Consider the following 20453-nt stretch of genomic DNA (forward strand, 5'->3'; position numbering starts at 1 on the left):
TATATTTGGAGATACATATTCAATTTGTTAATAGGATATAGTTTGATAGATTACAGTGGTGGAAAAAGTACCCAACTGTAATACTTGAGTAAAAGACACRTTAATAGAAAATGACTCAAGTAWAAGTCAAAGTACTAGGTTTAAATTATATTTAAGTATCAAAAGTAAAAATCATTTCAAATTCCTTAWATTAAGCAAACCAGATGCTAACATTTTTTTTCTTCCCGGAAGCTATGGGCACGCTCCAACATTGAGAAATAATTTACAAACGAAGCATGTGTGTTTAGTGAGTCCGCCAGATCAGAGGCAGTAGGGATGACCAGGGATGTTCTGTTGATAAGTGCATGAATTTGACTATTTTCCTGTCCTGCTAAGCATTCAAAATGTAACGACTACTTTTGGGAGTCAAGGAAAATGTATGTAGTAAGAAGTACAATATTTTCTTAAGGAATGTATTGAAGTAAAAGTAGTCAYAAATATAAATAGTAAAGTACAGATACCCCCAAGAAACTACTTAAGTAACGTTAGTACTTTAAAGTATTTACTTTACACCAGTGATAGATTGTGACTGTCTGACTGGCTAGCATGGCTCACTTCAGAGTACAGGCTCAATTTCGAGCAAGCATTATGTTAGTCAAAACCTGGGTCCTTTATCATCACATTTTGAAACCGTCGTGGTGAGGACAGGACTTGGCAGGAGGAGAGCAAGGAGGTGTGCATGCTAACGTTGATTATGTTGTCATTTCAAATACTGTGAAATAAGTGACGTTTCCAAGTCAAAATTTACCAGTCGTTGCGTTATCAAAATATCATTGTGTTATCCAACTTGTTTACTCAATCTACAGTTGTCACAGCAAACTAGGTAGCTAATTGTTGTTGGTTGTACATTAACTAGCGTATGTCTGCCTATACACGGGTAGCTACCTGGAGGTGTTTTTCGGAAGGATCAAATTGATTTTAATGTTGTGGGGGTATACTTTTCTTCGACTAGCCAAAAGTTACCAATATTATATATGTGAAGTGTGTTGCTGGCTAGCTAGTTTTTAGGCTAKACTTCCGGTTTAACTAGCCAYCAATTAATCGTGTAGGAGTGTTTTYCACCGGCTGAAAGTGTATTCCATTCAATTTGGATCCGTGCTGCCTCCRGGGCTTGAGCCAGATGCCCGGCTCTGTGCGACGGCCAAGTCGGCTCAAAACAAAATAGACTTAACTAAGCACGRGTAGTAATGTGAGTAGGATTATTTTTTCACATGCACATTTGCTTTTGATTAAAACGCTTTATCTGCCTAACAAATGAAAACTATTTGAAAATCCTAACATTTATTTTATGGAAAAGAGATGTTCTATGTTTATGAATGATGACCYAGCTGCCCATATTACTTTTCGATTTGAGAAGGGCTCTCCTCCCTCCCCGTTTTTGCCCGATGAAGTGACGGGCCATAGCCGGTGTACCCCGGGACAGAATAATCGAACCCCCTCACTGGCATGAGCACTGCCTTGGAAGTGAGCATGCGTACAGTGTCTTGTAAACAATGACACGATTCCAGACGGTCTTGAGCATTGTCTATTTCAACAGTTTGTCTTTGCTAAATATTAAAATACATTTCAGARCATGAACGAAAATAAATTAAGGTGATGTCTGGTAAGTAGGGATGTACATGTGTCGTCTGATGTAATTAAGTCTGAGTTAAAATAGATTTGTATCGGTAAAATTACCATGAAGACATGAGATATCAAATTGTTAATGCACGAAAGTAGACAACAGGAATGGCACTTGGGCGTGACACCATGCGATTGAATCGATTAASATTCTAAATATTCCCACGCCTCCTCTGAAATCGGTGATGTTAAAAAATATCGAACGCTAAAGACTTTATTCATAGATTTTGGATCAGAGCTTTGCCCCCTGTGCAAATATTTCGAATCGCCCGTTCCGTTCATTATGGCTTGCATGTTTGGGAAGCTGCTTAAAAACCAAGCGTCACGTAGGCGGGCTGCAGTGGGGTTAAGGTTTGTTTTAGGGTTTTTTCATATCCAAGATAAATKATTTGTTCTAGGCTTTGAAACAGTTACAGCTATACCTCTTTGTCCTTTAATGGCAGAGCCGTATTTAAGGGCTGTCTAGTATGGATCYGGGTGAATGGGGTGGATTTGTTATAAATAAGCTCAATAGGGGTTCTGTTCAGTGTTTTTAATTCTTCCTAAATACATTTTAAACATATTTCCTAACCATGCAAAGATTAAGAAGTAGCCATATGCACATTAATCATTGTATTGTATTATACTGTCAGTGTCACTATCATTACACAGCAGTTTGACTATCAAATCCCTCCCTCCCCAATGCAGATAGCCTAGCTGAAGCATGGAGGCGGTTCTGAGCAGGCTGAGAGGGCTGAGTGCAGACGAGCTGCGAGAGGAGTTCACCAGGGCRGACCTCAAGTGCGGCCCAATCACGGCCACCACTCGTGCTATRTTCGAGAGGAAGTTGGCCCGCGTCTTGACAGAAGCCGAGGGCAGCAGCAGCGCCACAGACACGGACAGTAGCAGTAATGCCACCACCACAGGCCCAGGCAGCAGTGCAATGGCCGCCAGTGCAGCAGGGCAGGCCAAACCGGTGCCATCATGTGCCACAACATCAGCACCCACTGGCACTGACTCTCTTAAGGTTGTCAMTGATGAGGTGGACTTTGGTTACGGAATGGGGCTCAATCCCCCAGAGGAAGAGGAACTTGGCCTGACAGTAAAGTCAAGGATCCCTTGTAATATRGGTGTGGAAGACCCTGGCTCTCAGTCTAAAGCAGAGACTCCTTCAAAGACAGCACAAATGTCACCAACGTTCTTCTATGGAGTGTGTCCGTTGTGGGATGATGTCTTGGCTACAAATGGTAAGACACAGATTGTTGACTTATATTRTACATTTGTATCTTAAAGCATAATTGACAAATAATTAATTTAAATTAGAATATTTGACATTTTGGCCTCCTTTTAGACTCCATATTATTTCATCTGTATGTGCTACAAAGCAAACTGTCATACAGTACATTCTGAAAGTATTCAGACCCCTTGACTTTTCCCACATTTTGTTACGTTAGTCTTCTAAAATGGAATACATTGTTTTTTTCCCCCTCAATCTACACACCTTTGGCAGTGATTACAGCTTCGAGTCTTCTTGGGTATGATGCTACAAGCTTGGCACACCTGTATTTGGGGAGTTTCTCTCCTTCTCTGCAGATTCTCTCAAGCTCTGTCAGGTTGGATGGGGAGAGTCGCTGCACAGCTATTTTCAGGTCTCTCCAGAGATGTTAGATCGGGTTCAAGTCTGCTCTGGTTGGGCCACTCAAGGACAWTGAGACTTGTCCCGAAGCCACTCCTGRATTMTCTTGGCTGTGCTTAGGTTCGTTGTCCTGTTGGAAGGTGAACCTTCGCCCCAGTCTGAGGTCCTGAGCGCTCTGGAGCAGGCTTTCATCAATGCTCTCTCTGTACTTTGCTTCGTTCATCTTTCCCTCGATCCTGACTAGTCTCCCAGTCCATACCACTGAAAAACATCCCCACAGCATGATGCTGCCACCACRGTGCTTCACCATAGGGATGGTGCCAGGTTTCCTCCAGACGTGACGCTTGGCATTCAGGCCAAAGAGTTCAATCTTGATTTCATCAGATCAGAGAATCTTGTTTCTCATGGTCAGTCCTTTTAGGTGCCGTTTTGGCAAACTCCAAGTGGGCTGTCATATGCCTTTTTACTGAGGAGTAGCCACTCTACCATAAAGGCCTGATTGGTGTAGTGCTGCAGAGATCGCTGTCCGTCTGGAAGGTTCTCCCATCTCCACAGAGGAACTAGAGTTCTGTCAGAGTGACCATCAGGTTCTTGTCACCTCCCTGACCAAAGCACCCTCTCCTCCGATTGCTCAGTTTGGCCAGGCGGCCAGCTCTAGGAAGTGCCTTGGTGGTTCCAAACTTRTTCCATTTAAGAATGATGAAGGCCACTGTGTTCTTGGGGACCTTCAATGCTGCAGACATTTTTTGGTACCCTTCCCCTTATCTGTGCCTCGACACACTCCTGTCTCAGCGCTCTATGGACAATTCCTTCAACCTCATGGCTTGGTTTTTGCTCTGACATGCAGTGTCAACTGTGGGATCTTATATAGACCAGTGTGTGCCTTTCCAAATCATGTTCAATCAATTGAAATTACCATAGGTGGACTCCAATCAAACATCTCAAGGATGATCAATGGAAACAGGATGCACCTTAACTCAATTTCGAGTCTCATAGCAAAGGGTCTGAATACTTATGTAAATAAGATATCTGTTTTTATTTGTAATAAATTTGCTAAAATTTCTAAACGTGTTTTCGCTTTGTTATTATGGGGTATTGTGTATAGGTTGAGGATTTTTTATTTTTATTTCATTCATTTTAGAATAAGACTAACGTAATAAAATGTGAAAAGGTCAAGGGGTCTGAATACTTTCAGAATGCACTGTATGAAGCTGTACCACTTGCTCTGCTATGAGTAGTAATTTGATTTCAATTTTAAAAAAAATCTGCCGTTAATTGATCAATATTGAAAAATTATAAACATGCATATTTAAAATATAACATTTTATTTGCTTACTTTTTGTATATATTGTTTAACATAATATACTCTACAGAAATTCTGGTCCTGGAGGGCAGAACACTTTTGTTTTTGTTTCTACCTGGTAGTTAATTGTGCTCACCTGGTGTCCCAGGTCTGAATTATTCCCTGATTAGGAGAGGATGAAACCCAGAAGTGTTTCAGCCCACCAGGACGGGAATTGGGCAGCCCTGCTACAGAGTCCAARGGCAGCGAGCTTTACACCACTCCAGCCAACGCTTGGCATTGTGCATGGTGTTCTTAGGCTTGTGTGTGTGGCTGCTCAGCCATGGAAACCCATTTCAGGAAGCTCCCGGCGAACAGTTCTTGTGCTGATGTTGCTTCCAGAGGCAGTTTAGAACTCTGTAGTGAGTGTTGCAACCGTGGATAGACTATTTTTACACGTTTCAGCACTTMGTGGTCCCYTTCTGTGAGCTTGTGTTGCCTACCACTTTGCGGCTGAGTCGTTATTGCTCCTAGACGTTTCCACTTCATAATAACAGTACTTACAGTTGACCGGGGAAGCTCTAGCAGGGCAGAAATTTGACGAACTGACTAGTTGGAGAGGTGGTATCCTATGACAGTGCTACGTTGAAAGTCACTGAGCTCTTCAGTAAGGCCAATGTTMGTCTATGGAGATTGCATGGTTGTYTGCTCTATTTTCTACACCTGTCAGCAACAGMTGTGGCTGAAATAGCCAAATCCACTKATTTGAAGGGGTGTCCACATACTTTTGTATATATAGGGTATATGTCYTATACACTGCTCAAAAAAATAAAGGGAACACTAAAATAACACATCCTAGATCTGAATGAATGAAATATTCTTATTAAATACTTTTTTCTTTACATAGTTGAATGTGCTGACAACAAAATCACAAAAAATGATCAATGGAAATCAAATTTATCAACCCATGGAGGTCTGGATTTGGAGTCACACTCAAAATTAAAGTGGAAAACCACACTACAGGCTGATCCAACTTTGATGTAATGTTCCTTAAAACAAGTCAAAATGAGGCTCAGTAGTGTGTGTGGCCTCCACGTGCCTGTATGACCTCCCTACAACGCCTGGGCATGCTCCTGATGGGTGGCGGATGGTCTCCTGAGGGATCTCCTCCCAGACCGTGACTAAAGCATCCGCCAACTCCTGGACAGTCTGTGGTGCAATGTGGCGTTGGTGGATGGAGCGAGACATGATGTCCCAGATGTGCTCAATTGGATTCAGGTCTGGGGAACGGGCGGGCCAGTCCATAGCATCAATGCCTTCCTCTTGCAGGAACTGCTGACACACTCCAGCCACATGAGGTCTAGCATTGTCTTGCATTAGGAGGAACCCAGGGCCAACCGCACCAGCATATGGTCTCACAAGGGGTCTGAGGATCTCATCTCGGTACCTAATGGCAGTCAGGCTACTCTGGCGAGCCCATGGAGGGCTGTGCGGCCCCCAAAGAAATGCCACCCCACACCATGACTGACCCACCGCCAAACCGGTCATGCTGGAGGATGTTGCAGGCAGCAGAACGTTCTCCACGGCGTCTCCAGACTCTGTCACGTCTGTCACATGTGCGTGTGAACCTGCTTTCATCTGTGAAGAGCACAGGCGCCAGTGGCGAATTTGCCAATCTTGGTGTTCTCTGGCAAATGCCAAACGTCCTGCACGGTGTTGGGCTGTAAAGCACAACCCCCACCTGTGGACGTCGGGCCCTCATACCCCCCTCATGGAGTCTGTTTCTGACTGTTTGAGCAGACACATGCACATTTGTGGCCTGCTGGAGGTCATTTTGCAGGGCTCTGGCAGTGCTCCTCCTTGCACAAGAGCGGAGGTAGCGGTTTGCTGCTGGGTCGTTGCCCTCCTACGGCCTCCTCCACATCTCCTGATGTACTGGCCTGTCTCCTGGTAGCGCCTCCATGCTCTGGACGCTACGCTGACAGACACAGCAAACCTTCTTGCCACAGCTCGCATTGATGTGCCATCCTGGATGAGCTGCTCTACCTGAGCCACTTGTGTGGGTTGTAGACTCCGTCTCATGCTACCACTAGAGTGAAAGCACCGCCAGCATTCAAAAGTGACCAAACATCAGTCAGGAGCATAGGAACTGATAATTGGTCTGTGGTCACCACCTGCAGAACCACTCCTTTATTGGGGGTGTCTTGCTAATTGCCTATAATTTCCACCTGTTGTCTATTCCATTTGCACAACAGCATGTGAAATTTATTGTCAATCAGTGTTGCTTCCTAAGTGGACAGTTTGATTTCACAGAAGTGTGATTGACTTGGAGTTACATTGTGTTGTTTAAGTGTTCCCTTTATTTTTTTGAGCAGTGTATTTGTATCTGGAAGCATAATTATTATGCTTTAAGATTCAAACGTATGTCAACAATCCTTCCTCCAAAGGACCTATGAATAAAATTGTGGGGGGGGGAAATACATGTATTTTTTTTTGAGGAATCACCCAAACCTGCAATTTACTTTGGCCTGTTAATCAGTCAAAAGTTTATGTAATTATTTATTTTCACACAGAAATGCAAAGGTAGAGAACTGTTGGCAGGCTAGCTATGTTGATCCAAGAATGAAGTTGACCCCGCATGCTGTCACACCKCAGTCAATGTCCAATTCAAACATTTTATGTTGTCCATGACATCATGCTGTTCAGGGTTRATTTTTGTTTTGACTTGAAGTCAGTGGTTGAGACACACAGAACATCTGTCACCTTATATGGCATTCTGGATCAGCATGGCGACTACAATTTTTAGCAGTAGTAAGACTTTGAGCTGCTTTGCTTGTGATGGCATWATATCTGACCATGACCTGTTCTAAATCCAATTCTGGAATGTTTCTATTTGTAGGTAGACATCCGGAGCGATCTAAACATACATTTCAATGTTTATTTGTTCTTCCTMGTTCAGAGAGGTCCCATGTGTATGGGGATAAGAAGGAGGCTCTTCAGGCTGTGAAGAAGATGAGGGTAGGAGCTCGCTTTAAAGCCTTCTCCAATCAAGAGGATGCTGAGAAATTTGCCAAAGGGATCTGTGACTACTACCCCTCTCCCAGTAAATGTGCCCCCTGTGTCTCCCCTGTCATACCAGGCCTGGTCTTCTGCAAGGGTGAGTGTTGTGCTGAGGACAATTATTCTCTCCTCACAAAAAAGACATTAGCTCAGTACTTATTTGTACATTCCTAGACAAATACACCAAGTCAGTGCTTTTCAAGGGTATTTGGATAGCGTTTCATTTCTTGGACACACGTCCAAGTTTGAAACGAGTAAGCTGTTTATCGCATTACACTGTCTCCATCTCTCGGGTCTGTCGCATTAGACAACATCCCTGTCGTGGAGGTAGACGCCATCAACAGGGAGAGGGCCAACAGCTTCAAAAGCCCTCGCTGCCAGGACCTGACAGCCAAGCTGAGGAAAGCTGTGGAGAAGGGGGATGAGGTGGCCTTCAGTGAGCTGGTCTGGAGCAACCCACGCTATCTCATCGGCTCCGGAGACAACCCCACCGTAGTGCAGGCGAGTCAGGGTGGAACAATAATCTTTAGTGGATGTGCGCCACCTTTTAATATAGCCTATACTACTGCACCAGATTAATATACTGTAATTAATATACTGTAATGATATATGTGGATGAAATCAAGCGTTTTTTTTTTAGTTAGCAGAATAATTCATCCTAAAAGTTCTCCACACACTAAATTKATTCCTCCGTGTGTTCCCAGGAGGGATGCAGGTACAACGTGATGCACGTGGCAGCCAAGGAGAACGAGCCAGGGATRGCCCAGCTCCTGCTGGACACGCTGGAGAACCCGGACTTCATGAGGCTCATGTACCCTGATGACCTGGAGGCCATGATGCAGAAACGCATCCGCTACATCGTGGACCTTTACCTCAACACCCCAGACAAAGCTGTGAGTATACGTACGATACCGCTCTCTCCAGCAGTGTAGTGGTTGTCATGGAGAAGTGGGTATTCTGAAATTGTGTAAAAAAATAAAAAATAAACGTTATTAACGGTCCGCCCGCGAAGGACAGGCGCCCTGTGTGAAAATGTTATTGACCGTGACATACCCACTGAATCRCATATTGGTCTTTCACAGTCAGGCCAATCCAAGCTGTACTGTGCAAGTAGGGTAATAGTATGCCAACTATTGGAACCGGGTCAGAAATTCACAGGTTTCTGATATTCCCCTTTTTTTCCAGATTTCCGCTCTCATTGTCATACTTTTTGAAATAGTCCAGAACAATGCTTAAACCACGTTAGGAGACCACTTTTGAGGTCTGCGAAAAMACATTTCGGGGGGTTTTGTGTGTAGTTAGGCCGACCCTTTAATTCAGCTGCGTAGGCAACTGGCACTGTTTTCTGTGGTTAGCGGTGTTTCTGTAGCGCACATGAGATGGAGTTTGTGAAAACAAATGGCCACTGGATTGATTCAAATAGTCATATCATTCTGCCAGGTGGGCATAGGTTACTTCGTAGTTAACATTTAWTAGAGAAGGTTTTTGGGAAAGCCTTTCCATCTACCAGAAGATAGTTAGGTCTATCATTATCATTATCAATATATTTGTCCTGTACCTGATTTTTTTTTTTTTGAAACCTGAAAACCATAAACTTCATATTATGGGGCATGTCTTACCTTGCTTCAAAGTAGCCTATAYCCAAAATTCCACCATAGAAATTATTATTTTAAAAAGACTTTCTCATATGTGCTCTTCTGTTCTATTGGTTTTCAAATCAACTTTCTTTCATTGTCTAGCAGCAACAGGCATTATCCTAGTCGAATTAGCAACATGTGATACAGTAGTTTAATCTTTTAGATCTCCCCTCTTTCTAAATCTCTTAACGGATATTTCCGTCTCTGTCCATGAAACCGCTCTAATGTGCGGTGTCGCATTTTAGACTGGTGTTTTCTCGCAGGCCTACCGCCGTGTGCACATTGCTACGCTTAAAATGTGACYAAATAATAGTTTGCTAACATTTTTAAGCTAAACATTCTGATCTGCTCCATCAGCCTTATTAATTAGTACGGCGTATACCTCCACTCCACTACTTTGATACACAGCGTTGGGAATAAGAAGTTAGTATGCGCAATGGCCACTAAAAGAAAGTGGGTATACCTGCGTATACCATCCACTACACCACTGGCTCTCTCCATAAGTATATTGCCTGCCGCCTTGTAGGTCAAACTGTAGGTATAACACTGAATAAGCCGTCCGTTTGTGCAAATAAAATAGTAAAAAAATCGACAAATGATGTAAGCTCTATGAAACTACTTTTTGAGTGCATGGCTATTGCCAACTGTATGTTTAGGTTTAACTGTAACCGACTTGTGTGTTTTGGATTGAAGTGCCAATGTTCTTGCTGTGTGTGTGTAACTTTGGTTGTCTGTCCCAGGGCTTTGAGACACCACTCCACTTTGCCTGTAAGTTCGGGTGTCCAGAAGTGGTGAATGTCCTGTGTTCACATCCTGATACAGATAAAAACTGCAAAAACAAGTACGACCAGAAGCCATCTGATGTGAGTTGCTCCAGAAATATAGATTTTTTTAACAACTAGCTACCGACTGCTGATTGGTCCACATGACTACTTGATTTTCATGAAATTCTTCTGTATCCCTGACAGGTTATTTGTGAAAGAAAAAACAAAACCCAAGAGGTGAAACAGAAGATATGTGACTATTTGGAAGGTAAGTTCACTGCCTCCCAATCACGGGACTTATGTTTTCCTATACTTCCCTATTTACCCAATAACACCTTCTCTTCTGTCACAGATCGCTGTTATATACGCCTACTGAGGGCCATAGACAACTCATCCCAGCCTGTCATTGGTGCTCCCTGGTCACCTGAGCCATCAGAAACTCTTCCTCATTCGCTGGCTACCAGGATCACACGAAGTCCCATGGATCCGGTGATGGCAGTCAGGGCATTCGCTGGCCCACTCAGCCCATCTAAGGTCATTATCGCATTATCTCCTTTCACCTCACACTCTTCTTCTCTTATTTTCACACTTKATTTCTTTCTTTTCTATTTTCATGTGGGAAGCTAGAAACACAGGATGTATGTAACTTCTAATTAGTGTCTTCCTTGCAGGCAGATGAGTTCCGTCGGGTGTGGAAGACGCCCCCCAGAGACAGGGCAGGGTACTTCCAGCACATCCTGAAGTCCGACCCTGACCGTGGAGCAGAGAGAGTGGGCAGGTAAGTCTGGAAAGTCCACAAGTTCAACAACTATGTTCTGCTGTGTCTCCGTTACTTTACCAGTGCAGTCACTTTGACATTTGAATATCTTAGAAAAAGGAAGAATACATTTTTACACCCACTACAATGTACGCATGCTTCTCCAACAGTAGTGTGTTYTGTTTTCCCTTACAGAGACCTTGCCAGGGAGCTGGGCCACCCCTGGGCTGAGTACTGGGACTTCCTGGATAGTTTCACCGACCTGTCGTCTGCAGACGGCCTCCGTAAGCTGGAGGAGTACCTCAACAAGAAGGACTTSAGTCAGCGTGCACACGAAGTGGCAGGGGAGAACGTAACCAGCAACCGCTTCAGAACACCTTCCCCAGGTAATGTTACCCTCACCAGTTGCTCTTGATAAACTGTATAGCTGTGGTATTGAATTCCAKTGATCAAGTTTGAGAAAGGAGAAAGATGAGATGCTGCCATCACAGTCTTGAATTGATGTTCCTGTACTATTTTAGATTGACCAGTAAATGTATTTATTGTAGCTTAACATAAACATTTTGTCTCTCCCCTCTGCCATTCACAGGGAAGCCCAAGAAGTTCTGCAACTCCATCTCGGTGGGGGCCTTCCTGGATGAGGGTGATGACGTCAGCCTGGAGGAGATAAAGAACCGTCAGAATGCGGCGCTCACCAGCATCACCTCAGCGTGTTCTAAGGACAGTCTTGCGGGCGCTGTGGGTGGGCTGGGCCTCCATGAGTTCCACATCCTGCCCGTGTCCCACCACGGCGCCGATGACCTCATCGAGACAGCCGCTGAACAACACCTTCTGTGCTCCTCTGTGTCAGAGAGCCTCCTCTCGCCCGTCTGCAACAACGGCCMTTGTCCCTCCACGGGGGCAGAGAGGACTCACAACGGGGACAAGGGGTCCCCCCGCACCTCCTCGTCCCCCTCCCGTCTGCTGTCACCTATCACCAACCTGATGGTGGAGTTTGAGAGGATGTCCCTGCAGGACGGGCTGAACGGCCTTACCAGGTACAGGGAYCGGAGGAGTAGCGGGGGACACAGGGAGGGACTCTCCCGGGATGAACTGGCATCTGGGGTGGGCCACCTCACGCTGGGGGGTAACAGCAACGAGGACTATTTGTTTGAGAGGGGCTGTAGCTTGGAGCCTGGGGACAGGGAGAGGCGTGTGAGGGAGGGAGAGGTGGAAGACCGGGCCAGTYGTGGAAGCGGCAGCTCGGAGGAGTACTTTACGGCTGAGGAGAGCTTGGAGGCTCTGGGCCAGAGGACTAGGGGGCCAGGGACGGTGTCGGGGCGTACGCTCTGCGCCAGATCTAAGTCGTGGGATCACGGGGGGAGGGATCTGAGCAGCTCTGGATCATCCAGCTCCTATACATCCRTGGACAACTCCCATGAGTTCCTAGCACGGACCCCACCTCYCATCAGAAGGGGACTTTTCATTGAAGGGCAAGTGATGGGGATTAGGGTGACGGTTCTGAGGTTTTTAGTTAAGGACATTAGCAAGCAACAGAAATTAAATTTTTCAACACTTTCAACTTGTCTCTCTCGTTTTGTCTTTCAGGGATTCACCAACTAAGTTGGACAGAGAGGTCCTGTCCGCAATAGAAGTCATAGACATTGACCTCTCAAAGTTCCCCAGCATTCAGAAATGGAAAAGTACAATGCAGACATACACCTCTTCAGACATGCAAAGGTTGGTTTGACGATTCTTCAAAGCAAKAAKAAKAAAATGCCCCCATGAACAGTTGTCATTGCCTGCAAGTTGTCTTGTAAATATGGAAACACATTGACAAGTGCTTAAAATGTAAGTTGCTATCGCATGTAAYTAATAAACGCAGACTCTAATTATGGCTTTGTTTCTGTTTGTCTTTCAGCTGGCCCAGCCCTGTGGGGGTAAAAAGCAGCTCCAGGGTACATCGGGCCTCTCCCCTCACACACGGCTCTCCTGTCAGCAGCRTTTTGTCCCCTGCCGGTGGCCGCTTCAGTCCCGCCCGGCACACAGGCTCTCCGGACTTCACCAGCACCAACCGCTACAGCCCTGCACACGCCAGCTACATCCAGCGCATCCGCCTCAGGCACATCAACGACCCCTAACACCCCCCCGGCCAGAAACGATAGGCTACAACTCTGCCACCACGGTGGTGAAATATGCCAGAGCCCAAAACCACGTACCTAACAAAATATGCACAAGTGTCTTGAAGATTTGTATTAATGTTAATGATGTATGTTATTACTATATATTGCATACATATGAGATTCTCAGTATGTTGGGTTGTGACATACACTCAGACTTTTWAAAAAAGAAACAGGTTTCCTTCAGTCTGTACTACATACTGTATGACTGTTGAATAGACATTCATTTTATTCATAGTGTGAAACACCTGTATCATAGCMCAGTCTACTTTGAATACAGCTGCACTCCCCAAAAGATTGAGTAGATGTTTGTTAAACCTCAGAATATAATCCTCGATAGGATTCACTAACTGAATATGTTTTTAAAAAGTAAAAAAGTKAATAATTGTAGTTATTTTTGGTATGTCAGTCATTAGCACAAAACCAACTTTTTATTGTGTGTATTAAACCAACTGCCAGTGATTTTGTTCTCAGTTCAGGAATTGCCTTAATTGTCAGAAACGATGGACCAGTCAGTCTCCAATCAGAATTAGGCACATCCTGTCCAGTTTGATCAAAATGTATGCATCCTGACACACAACAGCATAGCAACCACCATCCTACTGGAGCTAGCACAGCAAAAGACTGCAATGCAAACATGGGGAAAATGATAATACGCTGAGTTTTTCCATGTTTTTATTTTGTTATTTAATAAATTGAAATGTTTTCATTTTCCAGGTACCAATGTTTCTTTGTGCATTTTGGTCATTTCTGTGTTGTCTTGACACTTCTCTAACGACTGTCAGTCTCACACAAAAGCTGAACTTCTTGAACGCTTCTTGGCTTTGCTAAATGTGTCCGAAAAATACCAAGCTGTACATAACAGGTTACTGTAGAGTGCAACAAAGACATGTTTACTAATGTATAATCAATGGCTGACTGAATATGAATGTGCAAGAACCTGCAATAGCCAAACTAGGAAGATCGCTATCACTGTTAAAATAGTCAATTTACAAACTGCTGTAAAATGTATGGTTTTCCAGCCAGCAAAGCTAATCTAGAAGTTAACAGCTATCAATCCAAATTCAATAGAAATCACCCTTACTATATATTGTCAGTCTGGGTCAGTATGAGAGACGTGAGTAATATTGAATGTGAATTTAAATTTTGATCAAAGGCAAACTATTTCATGGAGAGGATTGTATTGTCTGTTGTGGTGACAGATTAGATTCTGTTTTATGAATGTGGTGTTTTGCAAATTGCACCTAAATACTTAAACATGCTTATTGTGCTTTGGCATTCTGTGCTTTATTTTAAAGGCATAAAAAAGTTTCACCTCATCGCAAATTTTCCCCTCTTCTTTATGTCCAGATCTTCTCATTTGCATTCGACTAATAAATACAAGTTTCCTCGCCTTTGAATTGTCATTTGAGCACTTTCTAACATTGTTACTGCCTGAAATGGTGGTGGCGCTCTTGTCCTCTAACAAATGACATTGTGTAATTTTCAAGCMTTGTAGTGCCAACACTAAGGTGCATTGGTTTTTCTGTTAAGTCTTGAGACAATGTCTCAGCTTGAGCTAACCCTATTTTAAGACTGTACGAGTACTTATTTGGTGTACTACTGAGGAACACAAAACATTTACATTACCATGTCTCCTTTATTGCATGTTTCTACTTAATACAACAACTATCTAAARCTCAGAGGAAGCCTTGATCCAAATACAAAAGGGCTGAGCATGATAAGCATTTACAGCATTACAGTAAATATGCCATACAAATTTAGAATGTTTTTGGTTTTAAAATCCTTCAGTCCCTCAACTCTTATACCCTTTACATTCATAATGAGTGGGCACTGGCAGTCATCCCATCAGCTTTCGGAGTTCAGTGATTGGCTACAGCAACAGTTCATACTGTATACTCCCCTTTTGCACTGTAGTTGGCAAACGATGGCACAGGAGTTGATCATAAAACACCACATAAAAGTATATCATTGCATGTTGAAGCTACAGAAATAACACCAAAAGTAACTTTCAAGACACTTAAGGAGAAATCAAGAGCCATTCAGTTCACCCTGTGACCGAGATCTAAAGCTCTCCGGGYGAGAACGAGTGAATACTGTAGGTGGAACATTTCTCAGGTCCGTGTGAGTTTGTCTGGGGGCATGAACCCTGAGTCTCCCAGTGTCCTCAGTGCCACTCTGCCGCTGGGGCGCACAGTGAGCCAGGTGATGCTGCCGTTGTTCAGGCCCATCCTCAGCCAGCCCTCTGGGGGAAACTGCAYAGCCCTGAGACACAGAGGGAGGGATAGAGCCTGTAAGATCCACCAAAACACCCAAATGAGAGCTGGTCTATTTTTCTAAACAAATATTCACATATATCATGTGATGTTGAAAAGCACATCATTATAGTCGTGAAATGRAAAAGACATCCATCAGCAAGACAGTGAAATTGCTAGACAAAGTAATGTAGATTGGCATCATCTTGTTGAATGAGGCTTTGATCCAGCTTGCCTGGGGAGACCAACACACCTGCACACGAAATAGCGGATGACATTGGCATGACAGACGATGATCTCGTAGCTGTCCTCCTTCTGCTTGGGGTCAGCGCGGTGGATGTAGCGGCGGAAGGCAGCCTCGATCCGGGCCCCGTCCTCGTGGTACTGCTGTAGAGCGGTAGAGGTCCACAGTGGTGGTGTCAGACGAGGGTTTGAGATGACCTCTGACCTCTCATTGGAATACATTGCATTGAATTATGTATTGAATGATGCAGACAGCAGTAACTAATAAGTGAAACTAAACAGGAAGTAATATGACAGAGGAATGGGCGTCTCACCACAGCGTCAGGCTTCCAGTGGTTAACAGGAGGCACAGGTTCGATGGGTGCTCCTTCTCTCAGCAAATCACAGCTCACCAGCTCTACCCCTAAATCAAAAACAGATCAGAAGATGAGTTAGTTAGTGGRGAGTAGTGAAATGCTTATCTATGATGCTTAATTACAATTTTTTACATCTGAAAATCTGAGATCAAAGCTTTTGAAGCTGTTATCAGAGGTAGAACCTTGGTATCAGGTGACGTACAGTGCCTTCAGGAAGTATTCACACACCTTGACTTTTTCCACATTTTGTTGTGTTACAAAGTGGGAWTAAAATGGTTTTAATAGTCATTTTTGTCAACGATCTACACAAAATACTCTAAGTGTCAGTGGTAGAAAAATTATAACATTTGGGGGGGGAAATTAAAAATAATAAAACACAAATTACAGTATCCTGATTAGATAAATATTCAACCCCGAGTCAATACATGTAAGAATCACCTTTGGAAGCGATTACAGCTGTGAGTCCTTCTGGGTAGGTCTCTAAGAGCTTTCCACACTTGGATTGTACAACATTTGCCCATTATTCTTTTCAAAATTATTCAAGCTCTGTCAGATTGGTTGTGGATCATTGCTAGACAACCATTTTCAGGTCTTGCCATYTATTTTCAAGCAGATTTAAGTCAAAAATGTAACAGCCTTATTCACTGTCTTCTTGGTAAGCAACTTCAATGTAGATTTGGCCTTGGGTTTTAGGTTATTGTCCTGCTGAAAGGTTAATTAATCTCCCAGTGTCTGCTGGAAAGCAGACTGAGCCAAGTTTCCCTTTAGGATTTTGCCTGTGTTTAACTCCATTCCGTTTCTTTTTCATCCTGAAAAACTCCCCAGTCCTTAACGATTACAATCATAACATGATGCCGCCACCACTATGCTTGAAAATATGGAGAGTGGTACTCTGTAATATGTTGTATTGGATGTGCCCCAAACATAACACTAAGTTAATTGCGTTGCCACATTTTTTTTTGCACTATTACTTTAGTGCCTTGTTGCAAACAGGATGCATGTTTTGGAATAGTTTTATTCTGCACAGGGTTCCTTCTTTTTACTCTGTCAATTAGGTTAGTATACAATGTCATCCTCAGTTTTCTCCTATCACAGCCATTAAACTCTAACTGTCTTAGTCACCATTGGGATCATGGTGAAATCCCTGAGCGGTTTCCTTCCTGTCAGGCAACAGTGAAGAAGGATGCCTGTATCTTTCTTGTGACTGGGTGTATTGATACACCATCCAAAGTGTAATGAAATACCTTCACCATGTTCAAATGGATATTCAATGTCTGCCAGGTGCCATTCTTTGCGAGGCATTGGAATCCTCCCTGGTCTTCGTGGTTGAATCTGTGTTTGAAATTCACTGCTTTGGTATTTTATTAGGATCCCCATTAGCTGTTGCYAAAGCCAGAGCTACTCTTCCTGGGGTCCACACCAAACACGAAACAATTCAGAACATTAATAGACAAGAACAGCTCAAGGACAGAACTACATACATTTAAAAGCTTGACTGAGGGACCTTACAGATYACTGTATATGTGGGGTACAGAGATGAGATAGTCATCCAAAAATAATGTTAAACACTATTATTGCACAGAGTCCATGCAATTTATTATGTGACTTGTTAAGCACATTTTTACTCGTGAACGTAGTCAGCCTTGCCATAACAAAGGGGTTGAATACTTACTGACTCAAGGCATTTCAGCTCTTTATTAATTTGTAAAAATGTKAAAAAACATAATTCCACTTTGGCATTATGGGGTATTGTGTGTAGGCCAGTGACACAAAATCTCAATTGAATCCATTTTAATTTCAGCCTGTAAGAACAAATGTGGAAAAAGTCAAGGGGTGTGAATWCTTTCTGAAGGAACTGTAAATATCTGCACCATGAATAGCAGSAGAGTGCAGGCTTTTGCTCCAGCTCTACACAAACACACCTGATTTAACCACATGGTCTACCGATACAACCAATCCATGCTCTGAAGTCAAAACGTGATTCTAAAGTTGAATCAGGAGAGTTAGATTGAGGCTGTACAGCACTGGTTAGTCTTGTGGAACCAGACAAGCATGTCTCTGAATATTGTATAGACTCTGGCATATGGCTCAGCTGTAAAGTCTGCCTGTCTAGGGTTCTGACCTGGGAGGTACTTGCTGATGATGTTGGCCGTCTCGGTGGCCCTGGCCATAGTGGAGTAGACCATGATGTCATACTTCAGCCCCAGGGCAGCCAACCGCTGGCCAGTAAACTCAGCCTGCTCCCGACCTGCAGAACACCAACACATAGTCCCATGAATGAGCAGATTGAAAGTGGTATACAAGTACACCACCTCTAAGGAGTGCTGCTGAATATGCTCTTCTTATCCACTAAAACGCAACTGTTGAGCTGTAGAGTGGAGAACTAGGTCTATGTMTCATGCTTTAWGCAACACGAATACACAGCAGGACAGGGTACAGAACCTAAAGGGGTGAGGATTCTCTCATGGTCTCCACTCCCACTCAGGTTGTACTGGGAGTGCCTGATGAAAAGGATGTTGCGTGTGGCTTTGGGTTTGCCATTCTCCTGCTCTGAGCTTGGGTCTTCACTGGTGTTCTCCTTCTTCRTCCCATTTGTAAACAGTGGGGACGGGTCCCGCCTAGTACAGTACAGAGGGAACAAATCAGTTGTGTGTGTTGTGCCCAGAGAAGTCATCTGTCAGTCTGTCAACATGTTGCTGGCTGCAAATATGAATCAATCACACTCAGCGTAGACTAAACTACTTGACCCACATCCCATCAGACKACTCTTATGTTTTACAGTAGTCTGCATCAGATTTAGCTAATAAAYCAGGCATACTTATCCCAGTTGAAGTCCCAGGCATGTCCAGTAGATGCAACCGTGTGGTTCCCCGRTGACCATGTCGCTGGCTGTGCAGCTTGGAGAATATTGAACCGACTCCACTGACCTGATCGCTCTCCTTGCGTATCACCGAAATAGCCACGGGATTCAGCTGCGGCAGCCGCCACAACCAGCACCGCTGATCCGCCAGCGAATCCACACACGAGTTTGATTGTCCTCCGATATGACATGTTGTAAAAACCTAGCGATTGTGTGCAATTTGTGTTCGCTAGGTAGCGGGCTAAATTGCTAATGACGCCCAATGTGTAGAGAGAGATTTAGGAATGTAGCATCCAGCGGTCTCGAAGAGCGGCTAATCCAGACCTAGCTAGGTCCCGCCTCTGGTCAGTGGATTTACACACTTTCTAGGTACAGGGACACAGCGAATACCCTCCAACGACACTTTAATCGCCAGCTAAAAATAACTCCAGTCAAGATTATGAAGCTATTTGGAATCACTTAGCTAGCAAGCTTGAAGATAAACCAAAAGGAAAACACACAGTGCTTGGACCTACGGTCTCTCGCTGGAGCCAAAAAAAACACCTAGCGAAGATATTACGATACGCGAATGTCGCGGGACAAAACGAACAAATAATGCATCACTAGAGGGAGCTCACAGTTTTAAAAAAGGATGAAAACTTCAGAAGACGGAAAATCGGACAGAGATGGTGGAGATTATTATTGTCATGTAATGAATATTTTTTTGGGGGGGCAGAGGCTGCCTTTACACAGGCAGCCCAATTCTGATATTTTTTTCACTGACTGATATTTTGACCAATCAGATCAGGTCTGAAACAGTAAAGACCAAATAGCGGGGGGGAAAATAAAGGCAGCCTCTGTAGCCTACTTTCACAGTAGGGCCCAAGTAAAACTGACTATGATATTTGTAACAAAAAATTGCATTCAAGTTTCAAGATTAAATGTCACATGCACATGTACAGTGAAAGGCCTTTCTTACAAACTCATAGACCAACAATGCAATAATTAATAACAATGTATTACTAGAAAAAAAACATGAGAAATAAGAATAAGAAATATGAAATACACAATAAGTAAGCATACTATATACAGCAAATATTTTAAAAGTCAGTTCTAATACCGTATTTACATGTGCAGGGATACTGGAGTGATGGAGGTAGATATGTAAGGTGACTAGGCAACAGGATATAAGATAAGCAGAGTAGTAGCAGCTTGCATGTGAGTGGGTGTGCGGGTGTGTAGTCAGTATAAATGTATGTGCATATTATGTGTGAGTGAGAAAATGATGGACAAATGATGAGTGACTCAAAACAAATGAGTGACTTTTTTTCAATGTGCAAACAAAATAAAATATAGGCTATAAATCCATTTATTCAAGCATTTTTTAATTCAATGTAAATAATGCCTAAAAATATAGTTTGAGATAAACGTGTGGTCCCTGGCTGTAACCTTAGCATCACACGTCTCTTTGTTTATGGCGGCGTTTACACAGGCAGCCCAATTCTGATCTTTTTCCCCCACTAATTCAGGGGTCTTCAACCTTTTCTTGCCAAGCGACCCCCCCAGGGAACCCCTCTCAGGCAAAACGGAAGCCCCCGGGACCGCCATCATACGTTAGCTAAATACTTTTTCCACGTCTTGTCTTATCATTAGGTGACTGATAATGGAAAGGATAAGTAATCAACATTTTAAAATGAATAGATTTGGGAGATAGTTTTTCATTATTTTGACCTCCCCACATTATAATTGGAAGAGGAAGTYTAAKRTATAACATAGCCTATTAGCTAGAAAGGTAACTCTAAACACGTTTTCGCTAAGAGCAGCTGG

At 43.6% G+C, this 20453-nt stretch overlaps 2 protein-coding genes across 6 annotated transcripts; one reads left to right on the forward strand and one right to left on the reverse strand.

Moving 5' to 3' along the window:
* The first annotated feature begins 279 nt into the window (after positions 1 to 279).
* LOC111973811 (ankyrin repeat and LEM domain-containing protein 2) lies at positions 280 to 14327 on the forward strand. 4 transcript variants are annotated; one of them, XM_070447085.1, is made up of 13 exons: positions 280 to 416; positions 2347 to 2885; positions 7516 to 7713; positions 7924 to 8117; positions 8321 to 8509; positions 9994 to 10116; positions 10222 to 10285; positions 10370 to 10551; positions 10689 to 10795; positions 10970 to 11160; positions 11364 to 12246; positions 12362 to 12493; positions 12675 to 14327. In XM_070447085.1, exons 2-13 carry the CDS (start codon positions 2363 to 2365, stop codon positions 12892 to 12894), a joined length of 3006 nt encoding a protein of 1001 aa, XP_070303186.1. In that variant the 5' UTR covers positions 280 to 416; positions 2347 to 2362; the 3' UTR covers positions 12895 to 14327. The 4 variants fall into 4 exon arrangements, with proteins under 4 accessions (XP_070303186.1, XP_023856992.1, XP_023856991.1 ...); XM_024001224.2 differs by lacking the exon at positions 280 to 416 and adding an exon at positions 557 to 712; XM_024001223.2 differs by lacking the exon at positions 280 to 416 and adding an exon at positions 1516 to 1642.
* Positions 14328 to 14552: 225 nt separating this feature from the next.
* Positions 14553 to 19307, reverse strand: LOC111973813 (serine/threonine-protein phosphatase PGAM5, mitochondrial). Of its 2 annotated transcripts, none has more exons than XM_024001228.2 (6): positions 18606 to 19307; positions 18230 to 18405; positions 17910 to 18035; positions 15746 to 15834; positions 15442 to 15638; positions 14553 to 15198 (listed from the first exon to the last, which is right to left on the reverse strand). In XM_024001228.2, exons 1-6 carry the CDS (start codon positions 18836 to 18838, stop codon positions 15048 to 15050), a joined length of 972 nt encoding a protein of 323 aa, XP_023856996.1. In that variant the 5' UTR covers positions 18839 to 19307; the 3' UTR covers positions 14553 to 15047. The 2 variants fall into 2 exon arrangements, with proteins under 2 accessions (XP_023856996.1, XP_023856997.1); XM_024001229.2 differs by having other exon boundaries at positions 15442 to 15575; positions 18606 to 19293.
* Positions 19308 to 20453: the final 1146 nt, after the last annotated feature.

The sequence above is a fragment of the Salvelinus sp. IW2-2015 genome, linkage group LG15 (genome assembly GCF_002910315.2).
Source record: "Salvelinus sp. IW2-2015 linkage group LG15, ASM291031v2, whole genome shotgun sequence".
Lineage (NCBI taxonomy): Eukaryota > Metazoa > Chordata > Actinopteri > Salmoniformes > Salmonidae > Salvelinus > Salvelinus sp. IW2-2015.